At 42.6% G+C, this 18,713-nt stretch overlaps 1 protein-coding gene across 13 annotated transcripts in view; it reads right to left on the reverse strand.

Moving 5' to 3' along the window:
* Positions 1-18,713, reverse strand: part of PPP2R2B (protein phosphatase 2 regulatory subunit Bbeta) — a 509,482-nt gene that overhangs the window by 306,372 nt on the left and 184,397 nt on the right. For 4 of the 13 annotated variants that reach the window (XM_059888050.1, XM_059888051.1, XM_010807439.3 and 1 more), the window contains exon 2: positions 7,109-7,302. The exons of 6 other annotated variants lie outside the window; for them this stretch is intronic. In XM_059888050.1, coding sequence (XP_059744033.1) covers positions 7,109-7,302 — 194 coding nt within the window. Of the gene's footprint in view, positions 1-7,108; positions 7,631-7,818; positions 7,980-18,713 lie in introns of those variants that run through there. 3 more of the 13 variants (XM_059888052.1, NR_073586.1, XM_059888054.1) reach the window with 3 other exon arrangements.

Genomic DNA, 18,713 nt, shown 5'->3' on the forward strand with positions numbered 1-18,713 from the left:
TACTGGCTGCTGCTGCTGCTGCTAAGTCACTTCAGTCGTGTCCAACTCTGTGCAACCCCAGAAACGGCAGCCTACCAGGCTCCTCTGTCCCTGGGATTCTCCAGGCAAGAACACTGGAGTGGGTTGCCATTTCCTTCTCCAATGCATGAGAATGAAAAGTGAAAGTGAAGTCGCTCAGTCGTGTCTGACTCTTTGAGACCCCACGGACTACAGTCCACCAGGCTCCTCCGTCCATGGGATTTTATAGGCAAGAGTACTGGAGTGGGGTGCCATTTCCTTCTCCAGGGGATCTTCTTGACCCAGGGTTGAACCCACATCTCCTGCCTGCATTGGCCGGGTTTCTATCACTGTGTCACCTGGGAAGCCCTTATTATAAATAGAGGAAAATAAACTTACAGGAGTAAGTTAGCTAAGGATTCTGGCATCAGCGAGGGGAATTCAGCTCCCTCCCTGTGGGAAAAAGAGGAAGGCCCAGACACATGCACTGCCTTACTGGGAAGAGATTGACCAGGTGAACTGAGCAGCACTGAATGGCCACCATGGGGATGTATGCAGAGTGTTGAACACAGCCAGCATTTTCCCCCTAAATTCCAAACAAGGGACAGCAGGGATGGGCAAAGAACTCTTGCCTAGATCCAGGCAGTCACTGATTCCAATCTGGTTCTGCCACTTACAAGTATGCGACCTTATACCTAAGTTTCTTTGCTTCTCCAAACCTTGCAATTTCTTATCCTGAAAAATGCATCTAATGCAAGCATTCTCTCAGAGTTGCTGAAGGTGATGAAGTGAGTAAACACATGAGAAACATCTATGAAAATGACTGGAATACAGACAGAATTGAAGAAACCTTCGTTCTCTTCCCTTGCCTAAGCATCTAAACTGGACCCTTAGTTTCTTCATAAATGCAAATGCTAGAATTTAGGAGTGTCAGTCTACAGCTGTGCCCTTTTCATCGAGCATTACCAGTATTTTGACAGGACTGGCCTAATATTATTCACCCCAGGTTTATTGGTACGTTTCTGACCAGCCCTCATAAAGGGCTTGGGATAGCCCCTGGAGACCTGAATGCTAATAATGAATACTTGCTAGTGATTTTCAATGCACTCTGGTTATTTCGTTTAGTAGCGGAACATTTCCTATCCCCGGAAAGGTCATTTATAATACTGTAAGGCAGCTTCTTCCCACCTTCCATTTCAGATTTTTCTGAGAATAGCAGAGAACTCAAACATTCATCCATATGCACTGGAAATACTGTTCTGATCTTGCATTTGCATAAAAATACCAAAGCCACTTAAGGAACTATTAACACAAGGCAGCTCTCTATCATGACAACACCTCTTTTTACTTTTCTGATGCCTTTTCATTAGCTTCTTAGGAAAAGTCATTTTCATGTTTCTTCCTAGTTTTATTCATTATAGCTTCCCTCTTTTCTTGAAGGTGCGTGGGATGGATGAGGAGAGAGGAGGAAGCAGGGGCCTTTACTTTCTTACTTTGATTCTTGTGCCCCTGAAAAGCTGTAACATTTCACAGATCACACAGAGCTCGCGTTTGGGGACCCTCTGAACTCAACTCACCCAAGATTGGTCTCTTCTTATTCTATCACATTTCTGAGAAATGGCCATACAGGGTTATTTGAATAATTTAAGTGTGTGGTTAATTACGCTTATACCAAGGTACTCTTTTCTGTTATAATTTCTTTATATGGAGACAAGATCAGTTTTCCTTGAAATTTTTCACCCATAGGGCTCAATATGCCCTGGAAGGCTCTTCTCCTAGGCATCTCAACTGTTCACATACTTTGAAGTGCCTTTAATACACCCACAACACCCCAAATTATGTATCTAGTCCAGATCTTTCTTCTGAGCTTCAGAACCAGATATACAAAGCTTACTTGATAGTCTCAATATGAGGCTAGATGACTCACACACCTCATCAATTTCCAAAGTCTTTTTTCCAGTCTCAGTGAACAGCCCCATCATGCATCTATCCTCATGGCAAGTCTTCCTTGACACCATCTCCATCATTTCTCCATCTCCACTTAGTCTATCACGCCAAGTCAGCCTGATCCATTCTTCTACAATGTATCTCAAATCTACAGAATTCTCTCCATCGCTACTCGTGCTACCATCCTACAGAACAGCTATGGCCTCCTATTTATCTTCCCGCTTTCACTCCTGTTCACTTCCTAGCAAGCCCTCTGGCCCCACCCTGCACAGCAGCAAGCCTGAGCTTTGAAAAAACTAACCTGATCATATTTCCCCCCTGATCAAAATCCTTTAATGGTTTTCGATCCATCTTTGGATAAGGTCCAAACTCCTTATGGTCAACAAGGTTCAACGTGACCTAATCCCTAAATACCTCTCCAGTTTCTTTTCTGTAACATTATGAACATTTTTGAACAGATAGCAAAGTTGAAAAAAGAAAATTACAGTGGATATCCACTGACTGACCACCTGGATTCTACCATTAACATTTTATATTTGTTCTATCATCTGCTTGTCTATTTATCCATTCCTCTCCCCTAATATTATTCTTTGTTGGTTTGGTCCATTTCAAAGTAAACTACAGGCTTCAGTCTCATTTTCAGCCCTCTTCCTCTTGTTCCCTACACTCATTCCTCGGCATCTTCTCATTCTTTGAGTCTGTCAGACTGTTTCATAACTCTGCACTTGGGACCTACTGTCCCTTTTACCTGAAATGTCTTCAGCTCCTGTTCATTCCTGACTTATCCCTTGGTTTTCAGCTTAAACTTTGTCTGAGCCAGTCCCTGAGCCTCAATCTAAATTATATTTACCTTTCTCCTTTACAAATCATCTCAAGGCTTTTCCTGTGCTTTTCTTGTGCATTTCCTGAATATCACTTATCACAATTGGAAGCTACATAATTCTTTGGAAAATTGTTTGTTTAATGTCTACCTCTTCCACCAGATTTCAAGTTCATGAGAACAGACACAACATACTGGAGTATGCAGGATCACTTCTGCAGAAAGTCAATTAATAGTTGTTGAAGGAATTAAAGTCAGAAAGCATCAACAGTTACATAATAACAATGATATCATATTAATATAATAACTATACATAGACTAAGTGCATTTGCTCTTCTTTTAAAAATATGTACAAGAAGTATGGGTTTTTAAAGGCTTCTAAGGGCTGCTGTCTATGGGGTCGCACAGAGTCGCACACAACTGAAGTGACTTAGCAGCAGCAGGGGAAGACAGAACTTGCTGCCAGAATATAACCAGCAAGTTATTTCTGTAACATAGTATGGAAAAACCCGAATGAACTTTTCAGCCAACCCAATACATTAAGGCAAATTGCTAAGAGGCTATCTACGGCTAGTGGATAAGCCAAGAAGAGACTGTGGGGGGTTTTAGGGACGTCTCACCTATTTCTACTTCCCTCAAGATCACTCCAAATCAACAACAATGCAAGGAAAAACATTGTGCTTGCAATACAAATGCAATTTAAGTTAAAATAACAACAGCTATAATTACTGAGGGCATCCATCAGGGTCTGGCTTTGTATTAGGCACTGTCTTGAGTGCTTTTCCTGCATTGAAAGTGAAAGTGAAAGTCTCTAAGACTTTCTCTCTCTCGCACGACTCTTTGCGACCCCATGGACTATAAATTTTTTTCCCCTGTGGCATAGGTTCTGCTGTTATTCCCATTCTATGGCTAAGGAAATTGAGAAAAGAATAGTTAAACAACAAATTATCTGCCTTTCTCTTCTAACCAGATTGCCATTCTTGTGAACTCCTCCTATGTAGAATATTTATTCTGCCCCATGAGAATAGAAGTATTAATCTAGAAAACTCTGATTGCGCTATTGGAGAGGGAGTTTTAGTTGGTTCTAACAAGTCAAAAAGATAAAAGCCAACCCTACTGATGCTTTTCCTCATGTATAACCCTATATGGACATTTTCAAATGATCCCTGCAAAGAATTTTCCCTCAGAAGGGAACACTATTTACATACAGAGATAAACCACTGTGATCTTCCTCATAACAGGAGCTAATAGTTAAAGAAAAATGAAGCTGTGCAGAATTTTCTAATAGATGAGCACGTCAGACTGTCTAGAGTCGGAAGACAAATTTTATCCTGACTGTGTGACCTTGACTAATTAGTGTCATCTCTGGGCCTCAGTTGCTCAGTTTTCTTATTAAAAATGGAAATCACAAGATCCACCTAACCGGGTGTGGACATATTGAAATGATACTTACAAAAAGCTCAGTACTTACAGTGCTTGGAAAAGAGAGATGCTCAAAGATAGCAACTTTTAAAAAGGGAGAAAAAGGAAAAGGGAGGTGAAGGTGGTAACTTCATACTCAGAACAAAAGAAAAGTTATAAGAAATGTTTTAAATAAATGCACATCATGCATTCTTTTCCCACAGAGAGAAAGAGAGAAAGAAAGACAGAAAAGCTTGGGAAAAGTGTCCTTTAGTATTTGCATTGCTCTTAGCTGGATGAACTTGCCTGCAGCTACCACTTATAATGCAAATTGAGCTTGGAGTCCTTCACACTAACTACACAGCAAAAACCTTTCAGCTTTAAATAGAATACTGCAGTGTGGAATGATCCGAGCAAAGGGAAGAAAAATTCAGACATAAATGCAAAGGAAATTTTGCAGGAAAAAAGAAAGCTGACATAACTGGGCAAGACAGGAAAATGCAGAAATATCAAAGAAAACAAAAGGAAAAGCAAAGTCTGAAGAAGGACCTAGAAACTAATTCCCCAGAAGGTTAAAAAAGGGGAAGAGAATTTTGGGGCAAGTCCCAAATGCAGAGGATTTTAACAAGGATTTTGATCTGGCGGTGTTCCTTCAAGGTGTACTAGCACTTTTGAGGTATTCATCAGAAGAGGAAGGATTCTCTTCTGATGAATAAAATGCAATTGGGAATTGCATGTGAAAAGACAACTTACATTGTCTAAGAACTATTTTTTTTCTTTCCAGACTTTCACTGCTGCTGCTGCTGCTAAGTCGCGTCAGTCGTGTCCAACTCTGTGCGACCCTATAGACAGAGCCCATCAGGCTCCCATCAGGCTCCCCTGTCCCTGGGATCCTCCAGGCAAGAACTTACACCAAGCTCAGGTAAAAAAAAAAAAAAAAAAACCCTTGAAAATGTACTGTGGTTTATTTAGTTTTGAATGTAGTGGCACGGGGGTTGGTGTGGGGAGAGTGATCCAAGGAGGCTGATTTGGAAAGATTTTAGTAAATTCTTTGCTATAAACTCTACCTCATTTTAGAATATATGAACCCAGAAATTTTATCTGCAATCAGAGTCTACCAAAATGGCATCAAAGAGGAACAAAGATTAGGTCTATCTAAGGCCCTGAAAGCAATGAAGAATGCCATGTTTAACTCATTTCTTCATTTTACAGATGATACTCCTATACACATGACCTCAATTTTCCCATCTTCCTAGCTCAGTAAGTTTCCTTTGCCTGCACTTGGAGGCATAAGGCAATACAGAAGAAAACATGAAGGCAACCCTCTGTCTTTGTTGTCTCAAAAAAAAAAAAAAAAAAGTGTGCCCCCAAAGACAATGGACCCAAAACCAACTTCTCTTTGGATGCTATGCTCAGACCCAGAGCTGATCATATGCTACCTGGTGAATCCGTGACAAAGCACTAAGACCAGGGAAGAACATGTAACAATCATGTTGTCACCAGGCAAGTAAAAAGACTCAGTAAGCATGGTGCTTGATATGGGGCAGGGACAAGCTGAACATCTTAAAAGCTACCTCTAAGCTCCTGAAGGCCAGAGGTCATACAGCTCTGCTTGATTTGTCTAGAACCATGGACATATTAGGTGTGATGCTCTCCAATGATGATGACGAATAAAGCATATGTTTTCAAAAACGCTGAACATTCTATCTGAAACTTTCAGGGATGTTTATAGAAGATGCCACCTTTACCCCTAAATTGTGTATCTTTTTCTTTTCAGAACTTGAACTCTTTAGCACCCCCATCCACATTTCTTTAGTAGTCTTGATGTGATTAAATGTGACAGAAATTTTAGCATCCAGGAATAGTAGGAATCATCTGAAATGAACATATCTTGCTACATGTTCCTAAAACCCTTTCACACACATTTTTTCACGTGGGAATTACAATGTGACGATGCAACACTGTACAGGAGTACTTAAGGATAAAGGCCGACAGGTAGAAAATGAAAGCAAAAATGCAAAAGTTTTGGTATTTGGAAATGCCCCCACTCTCTATTCCCACACAAAAGGCAAATGAGATTCCACCTGCTGACTTTCCTTTTCTGCCTGTACCTCACTCAGGCTAATGTCAGAACAAGCTGGGGGAAACGGTGAGAGAGAGAAAGGGAGAGAGAGAGGGAGAGAGAGAGAGAGACGACAATTTCACCTCTTGGCAAAGCTCAGCTTACTGAACCCTCTTGCTTTCTGCTGGCTGTTGATTCAGCAGAAACTACTGCTGCAGAATTCATAATGGTGATTTTTAAAGGCCCCACTGATCGCATTGCTCGCCCCACGTGTCAGACTCATTCACTCGCCGCCCCAACACCGTTTCCCGAGCCACCTTTTTATATCTTGCTAATGCACTTCCAAGGGGAGAGAGGGTCGCCCTTTATGAACGGGCCTTTTGGGCTTTTGATTGTCTAAGCAGGTAACCCGGCCGGGGAGATTAACGGGCAGGAAATGAAACCATGCCCTCCCTTGCAGCCACTGAGAGACACATCATTCCGCTCAGGGAGAGGAGGACCCACGGTCCTCTTGGGCCCTCTTCTTTCTTACCTATCCCCCACTCCACCGACCCCTTTATATATATTCAGAGAAGGGTCATCTGCTTTTGGGAGCGGGAGTCATTTTTCCAGCCAGGAGCCCCACCCTGAAAAACCTCATCCCCGAGGGCCATTTTAACTCCCGTGGGCGCCGGGTCCACCTGCTGCTGAACACCCAGCTCGCCTCGCCGAGCCCGGATGGATGTGGGGCGCCGGGGCAGCTGCCCCTGCGGGCCGAGCCCCCGCCCCAGCCCCGGGGCCCGGAGGAGTCTGCGCCGCTACGCGCCCTGCCGCCCGCGGAGCTCAGCGATCCGCAACTTGCGCCCGGCCCCAGCGGCGGAATGCGGTGGGGCTGGCGTTACCTTCGGTCGCATAGCTGTGGTCGCGCAGGAAACTGTTGTTGATTTTGCGGGTATCAATGTCCTCCTCCATTGACAGCAGGCTTACTTGCGTGGGAACCAGAAGCCGGCAGACAAGTATCCATGTTCCCTCCCCGCAGCCAGTCTCACAGGAGAGGGGGGCAGGGGAGCCAGTGGGACTGCACCATGGTCCGAGCCTGAGGAGGAGACGGGGGAGGCGGAGAGAGAAAAAAAATAAAAACCCGGCAATGGAGCTGTCACCTCCTCCGCCCGGGATCTCCGAGGCTGCGGCGGCTCCTCCCGCGGTGCGCTCACTCCAGCTCCAATTCCCAGCGAGGATGCTGCGCCTGCCTCCGCCGCCTCCGCCTCTGGGGTGCCAAGATGCGCCGTGCCCCGAGGGGTCTGGTCCCGCCCGCCGCCCCGGGAGGCGCTCACAAGCGGGGCTGGGGAGATGCCCAACAGGTTCCCCTCATTGGCAGCCGCTCCGAAATGCAAAAAAGATCCCTCCTCCCCCCTGGGAGAGCGGGCAGCCGCGACAAAATGGTGCCTTTCTGGACCCGAGCTGCAGTGGCGAGATGGCAGGGGCAGGGTTCAGGCTGGCCCGGCCCGGAGGACGGTGCTGGTCCCACGGGAGGGCTGCTCCGGCTGGCGGGGGCTCGGCAGCCGGCGGGGAGCTGGGCAGGGCGCTAGGCGGCCGGCGCCAGCGCACTCACCCTCACACCCACACGCGCGCACTAGCAGCTGCTGCTGCTGCTGCAGGAGGCTGGAGGCGGCTGGTGCATTAAAGGCGAGGCTCCTCCCAACCGCGTCAGCAGCCCCAGGACTCTTTCCCCAGCAGCGGTGGTAGCCGAGGCAGAGGCTGCGGCTGCTCTCTGCTGCAGTGGGGCGCACGCAGCCGCCAACCCGCACCTGGGCAGCGAGCATCCAGCTCCGCAGGTTGACGTGAAAAGCCTAAACTCGCTCTTCCGAACTCCCTCCCCGCCCAGCGCCACGCAGCTCAGGGCGGCGTTTACTCCAGCACCCAGAGTCCCCTAGCTCACCGCCTTTCTTCAGACACCTGTGTTCCAGGATAGCAAAGAGAAGGTTCCCTTGAGCAAACAGGAAGTCTACATCTCGGCCTCTTTTGCTCACCCTTCTATCAAGCATATGGTCTCTGGATGAAGGTCAAGGGTGAGGCCTGGGGTTTGAAGCCTCACCCAGAAAGCAGAGAATGGCTCAGAGGCTAGCTTAAGCCCTTCTCTGCGTTAGGAATAAATGGGGAATCAGAGGCCAGAACTTTTCTGAGGATCACACCTGACTTCTCCCTTTCAAAGAGAGTAAAAAATAACTTTTAACTGGGGGTGTCTATACTAGCAGAGGGAGGAAGAGGGTCGAATTATGAATCTAGTCAACATGCTCTGAAAAAGTCCATATTCCCTAACCCTTTGCACTCAGTTTTGGTCAAACTGCTCCAGCCCCTCGGGTGGGTTTTGCTTGCTAAGACACAGCATTGCAGGAACCGCTGAATTTGCTCTCCCAGTGAAAGGTACATTGGAGCCCTGTGCCCCCAGAGCGCCACTGTTTCCCAGGAGGAATTTCAAAGATCCAATGAATACCAAAAAGTGGCCTGTCTTCCTACTTCACCTAGGAAGAAAATACAGAAGTCTGCCCCGCCCCCAATTTTTCCTGAATTGCCAAATCGCAGATTTCATATTTGAAAGAAAATGAGATCATTACTGTTATGAAACAACAATCATTTCTGAAGCAACCCAAATCACTAGAAAGTCAATTTGGACAAGAAATGTCCCTGATTTCCTCTTGTAGAAGGTATTCATTTCAGTGAGCGTCACTGCAGGGGAGAGACATCAGCGAATGTTTTGCTCAGTTAAGCTCCACAAGTTTAGCTGGATGAGCCCAGAGGGATCTGAGTTAATTATATACATACAATGCTTCGGCTAACACAATTTAGAAAGTATTTGAAGTTCAAAAAAAAAAAACGGGAAAACAAGTCCTTAACTGAGGTTGGGAATTGCCATTAGACTTCCATGAAGAAAACATTCTTCTGGCAGGTAGAAAATGGCAAGGTCCTCATCTCCCGAAACCAACTGCTTATCTCTGGCAAAAGATAGAAGAAATATTCTTTGATATATAATATTCAGCTTACAAAAGATTCCATTTAATTCTCATCTGGTGATTAAGTCTTCCCTACTTCTTTGACTGTGTGTGCCAAATTCACATATGAAATTCCAGGAAGAGATGAAGACTGATGTACAAATTGATGTAATCCACTTCAGTGCCAGTTGCCATGGCTGGTTCTTTCATGTTATGAGTCGTATCCATCACCAAGACTCCAGTGGTCAGCTCATCTGTAGTTATTCAGTCCAGCTTCTCTTGCAGATTGGCATAAGGGGGTAGGGGAAGGGGGAAGAGGGGAAAAGCTAAATTTATCTTAAATTGGTGAGAGGACATCTTGCTTTGAGTTGAAATGACCTTTAGTTGCCACTAGAGACCTTGGAGTAGTATTTGAGATGAAAAGTGAAAGTGTTAGTTGCTCAGTTGTGTCCGACTCTTTGTGACCACATGGACTGTAGTCTGCCAGGCTCCTCAGTTCATAGAATTCTTCAGGTAAGAATACTGGAGTGGGTAGCCATTCCCTTCTCCAGGGGATCTTCATGACCCAAAGGATTGAACCCAGGTCTCCCACATTGCAGGCAAACTATTTACTATCTGAGTCACCAGGGAAGCTATTCTTTCCCATATCTTCCCAGGAGGTGGGCTATATTGGAACAGAGTTACAAGATCAACCAGGAAGGCCCAGGTTTGTTAGCCAGGCTGTGCCTGAGAAATTTTCCACTGTAACCAATGGCAGAAGTGTCCCTGCCAGAGATCAAGCCTCTGGGTTTACTAAATTTTTCCTTTCCTGTTTTCTGCAAAATTCCTTCTTGCATTTATTTTATTCAACAGTATAGACAAGTTTTTTCCTAAGACATAAGTTGTGGAGAGGCAAATTAGATGGCTATCCATTAAGTAGATTAAGAAGACTCCAAGATTTCTATTTTGTGAACCATTCTTTTCTACTATGGACAGTGGGGAACTAGCCCCTCCAACCAAAACCAAGAAAAATACACCTGTTGGCTTTGTTCTTTAACACAACAACGTGCAATAAAGGAGGTCAGGGAGTGAAGGAAGCCCTGTGCAAGCCAGTCGTTGTAAGAGCACTACACAGACCATTTCTCAGAAGACTCACTGACCTCCTTCTGTTCCTCCAACTTGTCAAGTTCTTTCTAAAACCTTCTGGCATTTGCCCATGCCATTCATTTCCTATTCCCCTTCCTTGTGTTCCTGGCATTCTTCAGCACTGAAGCTGACCTGTCCCTACTTTACTGAGGCATTCCCTGTCCTCCCCATAGTCCCTTCCTTTGGAATTTTTTGTCTGTACATCTTTTTTTTTTCCTTCTTGTTCATGGAACATTTGCATTTTGTAATAGTTGTTTACTTATAATTGTCAACCATTCCACTATATCTCTGCTATTAAGTGTCTAGCACTTCAGTTCAGTTCAGTCACTCAGTAGTGTCCGACTCTTTGCAACCCCATGAACTGCAGCATGTCAGGCCTCCCTGTGCATCACCAACTCCCAGAGTCTATCTAAACCCATGTCCATCGAGTCAGTGATGCCATCCAACCATCTCATCCTCTGTCGTCCCCTTCTCCTCCTGCCCTCAATCTTTCCCAGCATCGAGGTCTTTTCAAATGAGTCCGTTCTTCGCATCAGGTGGCCAAAGTATTTCAGCTTCAGCATCAGTCCTTCCAATGAACACCCAGGACTGATCTCCTTTAGGATGGACTGGTTGTATCTCCTTGCAGTCCAAGGGACTCTCAAGAGTCTTCTCCAACACGACAGTGCAAAAGCATCAATTCTTCGGTGCTCAGTTTTCTTTAGCACTTAGTAGATGCTCAATTATATTTACTGAATGGAGATAGTGAAAGTGAAGTCACTCAGTCGTGTCCGACTCTTTGCAACCCCATGAACTGTAGTCTACCAGGCTCCTCCGTCCATGGGATTTTCCAGGCAAAAATACTGGAGTGGGTGGCCATTACTAATGAATGAGTAAATTACTGAATTTGTTCAGTGATATTTAGGTTTGAAAGCTCTACTTTTTAAAATCCTTGGCCAACAAGAAAATGTGTTGTGAGTAAATTTATAGATTGTAATGCCTATTCCTATTGGAAACAATTGTCCTACCCATTCCTGTATGCATATGCACTGAAAATACTTACTGAGCACTTAATATATGACAAGAATTTTTGTAGGTACTGCAATACAGTTAGAACAGAGTTCCTTTCTTTCACAGAACTGACATTCTATCATCTGATTTTAGAAATATGAGCTTTCTTAGAAATACAACAGTGCATTATAAATTAACAGACTAGAGTATAATATTAAGTGCCAAGCCTCTGCTATCAAGCAAAACTGATTTTCTGCCATTTATTATTATGTCCTTGAGCAAAGTTGCAAGATTTCTCAACCTATGTTTTTTTAATCTATAAATTAGAAAGAAAAATAATACTACTTAATGGAGTTTCTGTGATGATTAAATGAGATAATACTTGGAAAGAATATACTGCTATGACTTGTTGAGTATTTACTATCATCATCACTGTCAATATTGAACAAATATTTAAGCACCTACCATGTCGGCCACTGGGATAGGTCTAGAGTTTCAGCAACATCAGTGCTGAAAATGTATTGTCCTCTCTGCTGTCATGGAACTTAGTATCTAATTTACGGTTTATGGAAAGGGGGGCCACAGGCTGCAGAAGTGGCAGCAAAGAACAGTCTGAAAGGCTGACCAAATTCAGGCTTGTGCTGTACACAGAAAAGGCCAGTTACAGATACACAGCCCTCTTAAGTTACACAGTGCATCATGACAGCACAGGAAAACATTCTTTTTTTCATCATCTTTCATATGTTCCCCCCTCCCTCAACACTCTCACATACCCCCAGCCCAGTTAGGTTAGCATTGCCTGTGTTGGAAACCCTTTGTAGGTCATGCTATCCAATTAGCACATTAAATATCTACAATTTCATTAAAATCTTTGTCGTAAACCAGTCTAGAGATTCTTAATACAGGCTTCAGGTGTCAGATAGTCCTGGTTTTCTGTCTCAGCTCAGGCATTTATGAATTTCATGACCTTTGGCAAGTAATTCAACATCTCTGAGCCTTTGTATTTGCAACATTGAAAGAAAATAATAGGAACCACTTCATAGGGTTGTTGAGTGGCTTCAGAGACTGTGTAAGGAAAGTGCTTAATACAAGCTTGGCCCATAGCCAGGCCTCACTAAAATGTCCCTTTGGCCTTCTGGCAGTGGCTCATTGGGGTCTCTGTCTGCAGAGAATTGGAGAGATGCACTACTAGTCAGTCAGATGTATGGACACAAGTGACCTAGAAACCTGAGTTTAACCGCCTAGCAATCTGTCTTAATGAGCCCTAGTCACCAGAAATAGGAGATCCTTCAGTTCAGTCGCTCAGTCGTGTCCGGCTCTTTGTGACCCTTGCTGTCTTACAAAAAGCCCTTTATAAGCCAGGAAGTCCTGTGCAAAGGGAAGGAATTAGAATTATGCTTTCTTGATTTTCACATATGTAAGTGCAGGCCTAATCAAGTTTGTCTATCAGGGAATCCTGTGGAATCCCTCTCTAGATCATTGAGCCCCAAATGCACAACTGTTTCTCTGAGATGGTTTGCCACGACCGCCCAGAGGATGATCTCTTGAGTTTCTAGCAAGGTTTGCCATTCCTTTTTGTGCGTGTTACAGCATGTAATAAATACCACATGAGTGAGCCTTTAGCATTGGCATTTAACCTAGGAGAAGAAAACAAAACATCTTGTTCTCAAAATGCATTAATTCTAGATTCTGGATATACTTAATGGATTTCACTGAGTACCATGTTCCCTCAGTTATCAAAGGACAGAAACTTATGAAAATAAACAGTTGTATGCAGAAGCTGGGAGGTGCTGGCTGTTGAGAGCTGATTGTGTTGATTACACACATCTTTTTATCCAGCTCTGCTTCGAGTGACATCATGTTGGTAGCTTAAATCTGAAATCTGCCATGGTGGGATATTTATATCATAGAAATTAAAAAAAAAAAAAACCTATATAAATCAGTGCTTTGGCTTTGGGGCAGGGGTGGCAGAGAACAGATTTGTAAACATTTACTACTATAGCCAGTTGAAACACATGAATTATTGATACATCTTTCTACTTACATGTGTTAATCTATACAAAGTTCCTTTCAGTTCCTCAACACTCAATCTCCCAAACTGTCAAATTTCAGAACATTTCACCATCTGATCAAATAACTCTTAAAAATCCTACCTTTACCATAAAGCATTTCCATATCCATCAGAGGAAACCCGATGCCTCTGTTTGAGCCCCTCTAGGCTGGTTATGAAATTGCCCTGACGGATTTGTGAGTGAGGACCCCTGCAAAGTTCCTAGATCTGACGGTGTAAGCAAAGTGAGGTACGTGCTCACTCTCAATGAATAGCTATTTTCTGCTGTTTATGCTCCATTGTCACTTTATTTTTGCCCGTGTCTCACCTCAGTGCAAAACAAAAACATCCAGTGTGCCTAATTTCACTGATAGCACTTGTCTAGTTAGGATATTGAAGCAATGACAGGAAAGGTACAAAAATTCAAAAGTCCAGATCTGAGAGCCTTTTCTCATTCAGTCGTTTAAAAGTTAGACTTGGACTGTCTTGTAGGTTTGTATTTGCGTTATATTTGTTAGGTGCAAAGTAAGGATTTCTGAAACCAGTTTAGCAAACCTAAAGTGGTATATTGTCTAGTACCTGATGACATGTCTCAAAGAAATAGTTCAGGATAATTTAAACAAACAAACAAAAAATACATTGGGAAATATCTTCAAATTTCTTTAAAATGCACCAAGCAATAACACATTACGGAATTCATCCTAAGAAAATAATCATGGCTATAGGGCAAAAATTTAGCCATAAGGATATTTCTCAGAGCACTGTTTATAATCATGAAAAACTGAAAACAAGCCTAAGTGCCAACAATAAAATTGTCTAGGCAAATTATGGTGTGTATGTATAGTGGGAAATTATTGAGCCGTTGATATAATATTAACACCTAATGTTTATTGAGCATGTATTATATACTGGGCACTGTGCAAAGGGTTTCACTAGCATTATCTTATTTAATTCTAACAACTGCCCCTATAAGGTAAGTTATCTCCATTTAACTGTGGCTAGTATGGCACCCCACTCCAGTACTCTTGCCTGGAAAATTCCATGGATGGAGGAGCCTGGTGGGCTGCTGTCCATGGGGTCGCTAGAGTCGGACACGACTGAGCGACTTCCCTTTCACTTTTCATTTTCACACATTGGAGAAGGAAATGGCAAGCCACTCCAGTGTTCTTGCCTGGAGAATCCCAGGGACGGGGGAGCCTGGTGGGCTGCCATCTATGGGGTCACACAGAGTTGGACACGACTGAAGCGACTTAGCAGCAGCAGTCAAGATAAATAACGTACCCAAAGTCAAACAAATAGGAGCCTGGCTGTGCGTGTGTGTTGGGTGGGTTGAGGTCACCACAGAAACTTGGAGGTCTTTTCCCAACCCACCCACCCCTGGAGGCTGATCTGTACCTCTTAAGAATGAATAGCCTCTCAGTTGAAAATCACTACTATTGTGTTGGTGAGGAGGTGGCAAAATTGGAACCCTCACACACTGTTTGTGGGATTGTATAATGGTGCAATCGCAAATAGTTTGGCAGTTCCTCAAAATGTTAAACAGAGTTACCATATGACCCAGCAATTTCACTTCTAGTTATACACCCAAGAGAATTGAAAACACATATTCATACCAAAACTTGTGGATGAGTATTCATAATAGCATTATTCATAATATCCCCAAAGTGGAAACAACCCACATATTCACCAACTGATAAATGGATGAATAAAATGTGATATATTTATATAAATAATTACTATTTAGCTATAAAAAGTGATGAAGTACTAATACATCTTACAACATGGATGGGCCTTGAAGACATTATGCTAAATAAAAGAAGCCAGTCACAAAACACCACACACTGTGTGATTCCATTTATGGGAGATGGGCAATGGGCAAATCCATAGGGACAGAGTAGATTAGTTGCCAGGGGCTGGGATGGGGGAATAAGAGTGACTACTTGTGTGTTTGGGATTTCTTTTTAGAATAATGAAAATATTCTAAAATTACTTAAGGACAATAGCTGCACAACTTTGAATAGACTAAAAATTACTGAATTGAATACTTTAAAAAGATGCTTCAAAAGGTACAAAGTTCCAGATATAAGGTAAACTAGAGATGTAGAGTCGGAGAAGGCAATGGCACCCCACTCCAGTACTCTTGCCTGGAAAATCCCATGGATGGAGGAGCCTGGTGGGCTGCAGTCCACAAGGTCACTAAGGGTCGGACATGACTGAGCGACTTCACTCTCACTTTTCATTTTCCTACATTGGAGAAGGAAATGGCAACCCCCTCCAGTGTTCTTGCCTGAAGAATCCCAGGGACGGGGAAGCCTGGTGGGCTGCCGTCTATGGGGTTGCACAGAGTCGGACATGACTGAAGCGACTTAGCAGCAGCAGCAGAGATGTAGAGTAAAATATAATAAATATAATTAACACTGCTTTATTAAACAATCTGCCTGCCAATGCAGGAGACGTAGGGGACGCAAGAGACATGGGCTTGATCCCTGGGTTGGGAAGAGGAGGAGGAGGAAATGGCAACCTGCTCCAGTATTCTTACCTGGAAAATTCCACGGACAGAGGAGCCTGGCAGGTAGGCTACGGTCTGTGGGGTCGTAAAAAGTCAGACACAGCTGAGCACACAAACAATGCACATGTTACATATGAAAGTTAAAAGAGTAAATCCTCATTACAAGAGAAAATGTTTTTCTATTTCTTTTTGTATCTATATGAGATGAATGTTCACTAAACTTACTGTGATCATCATTTCATGATGTCAGTCAAATCATGCGGCACACCTGAAACTTATACAAGGCTGTATGTCAATAAAACTAGAAGAGAAAAAAAGTATTTCAACACAACTGTTATTAAAGATTTAAAAAACTACTGCTGTCATAAACCATTATTACCTCTAGGAGTATGGTATATCCCTCAGGTTATTATTAGTGCAGAAAAATTTTAAAGTATATAATGACAAGGATAGATGTTCATGTCATGTTGTTTGAAAAAGTCAAAAAACAGTGTATACTGACTGATCCCCTTTTTTGGGAAAAATGTGTGTATCACAAAAGGAATACATGAAAATGCTTGAGAGTGGTCAAGTGTGGCTTTCTTTGTGGTTCATATTCTTGTCAAAGAAAATTTAGAACACAATCATTTTTAGAGTAAGAAAATTTTAAAAATTTATAAGGCTATGAAATACTTTTTAGGATGAAACTTTGTATTGAAAAAAATAAAAAATCATTTTGTACACACCAGAAAAATGAGAGACACTGATGTAAATATATATGCTACCAAATACATAGAACAGTTCTACCCAAAAGAAATACAATACAAGCTACATTAATAATTGTAAATTTTCAAGTTGCCACACTAACAAGTGAAAAGAAACAGATGAAATTAATTTTAATAATGTTTAAAATTTGGGGAATATAATTTAATCCAATATACCAAAAACATTAATTTCAGCATATATAGAATACAGAAAAATTAACAATATATTTACCCCCTTTTTATAAGTCTTTGAAACCTGGTGTGCATTTTACAACTGACAGCACCTCTCCAAAATACGCACATTTCTAGGGCTCAATAACCACACATTCCTTGTGGTTATAGCACAAGTATAAAGGAACTACTCCAAAAGTATTATTCCATTCACAAAATGAGTGTTTTTAAATTTATTTATTTTAATTGGAGAATAATTACCTTACAATATTGTGATGGCTTTTGCCATACATCAACATTAGCCGGCCATAGGTATACATGTGTCCCTCCATCCTGAACCCCTTCTCCCACCTATCTCCCCACCCATCCCTCTGGGTTGTCACAGGGCACTGGCCCTGGGTCCCCTGCTTTGTGCACTGAACTAGCACTGGTCATCCATTCAACATATGGTATTGTATATGTTTCAATGCTATCCTCTCAAATCATTCCACGCTCTTCTCCCACTGAGTCCAGAAGTCTGTTCTTTATATCTATGTCTCCTTTGCTGCCCTGTATGTAGGATCACTGGTACCATCCTTCTATATTTCACATATATGTGTTAATATATAGTATATTTTATACTGTATATATCTTTATCTTTCTGACTTAATTCACTTTGTATAACAGGCTCTAGGTTCATCCACCTCATTACAACTGATTAAAATGCATTCCTTTTTATAGCTGAGTAGTAGTCCATTCTGTATATGTGCCACAACTTCCTTTTCCATTCATCTGCCGATGGGCATCTAAGTTGCTTCCGTGTCCTAGCTATTGTAAATAGTGCTGCAGTGAACATTGGGGAACATGTGTTTCTTTCAATTCTGGTTTCCTTGGTGTGTATGCCCAGCAGTGGGATTGCTGGGTCATATGGCAGTTCTAGTCCCAGTTTTTTAAGGAATCTCCACACTGTTCTCCATAGCAGCTGTACCAGTTTGCATTCCCACCAACAGTGTAACAGGGTTCCCGTTTCTCCACACCCTCTCCAGCATTTATTGTTTGTAGACTCACAAAATGAGTTTTATCACATTATTTCAAAGGAAAAATTTTAATCTACCAAGGACTTGAACTAGACTGTGGGGAACTAAAACCAAACTAAGTAACTTTAAACTGATGAACCTCACAACTATTTAAAGTAATACAAACTAAGTATGAAAATATATATAGGGAATTTCCTAGTAATCCTGTGGTTAGGACTCTGAGCTCTCACTGCCAAGGGCCCAGGTTTGATCCCTGGTCAGGGAACTGAAATCCCATAAGTTGAGTGGCTCAGGCAAAACTTTTTTAAAAAATAAAAGAAAAAATATATAGACACACCCACATATATACACGCTGTGCTGTGCTTAGTCGCTCAATTGTCTCTGACTCTTTGCAACCCCATATATACCCCTCTCTCTCTCTCTCTCTCTCTCTCTCTCTATATATATATATATATATATATATATATATATATGCTGTTACTGCTAAGTCACTTCAGTCGTGTCCGACTCTGTGCGACCCCATGGACTGCAGCCTACCAGGCTTCTCCATCCATGGGATTCTCCAGGCAAGAACACTGGAGTGGGTTGCCATTTCCTTTTTCAATGCATGAAAGTGGAAAGTGAAAGTGAAGTCGCTCAGTCGTGTCTGACTCTTAGCGACCCCACGGATTGCAGCCTACCAGGCTCCTCTGTCCATGGGATTTTCCGGGCAACAGTACTGGAGTGGGGTGCCATTGCCTTCTCCTCTCTCTCTCTTTCTCTCTCTCTCTCTATATATATGTAATAGTAAGTTGGAACCCAATCTGCATTTCCCCCTAAACCTAGTAAGCTGAATTAACAGAATGATAAAAGATCAAGATTTTAAAAGCACTAAAATGACATTATAAAACAATACATAACAAATAGCAAGAAA

This window comes from Bos taurus, chromosome 7 (assembly GCF_002263795.3).
Source record: "Bos taurus isolate L1 Dominette 01449 registration number 42190680 breed Hereford chromosome 7, ARS-UCD2.0, whole genome shotgun sequence".
Lineage (NCBI taxonomy): Eukaryota > Metazoa > Chordata > Mammalia > Artiodactyla > Bovidae > Bos > Bos taurus.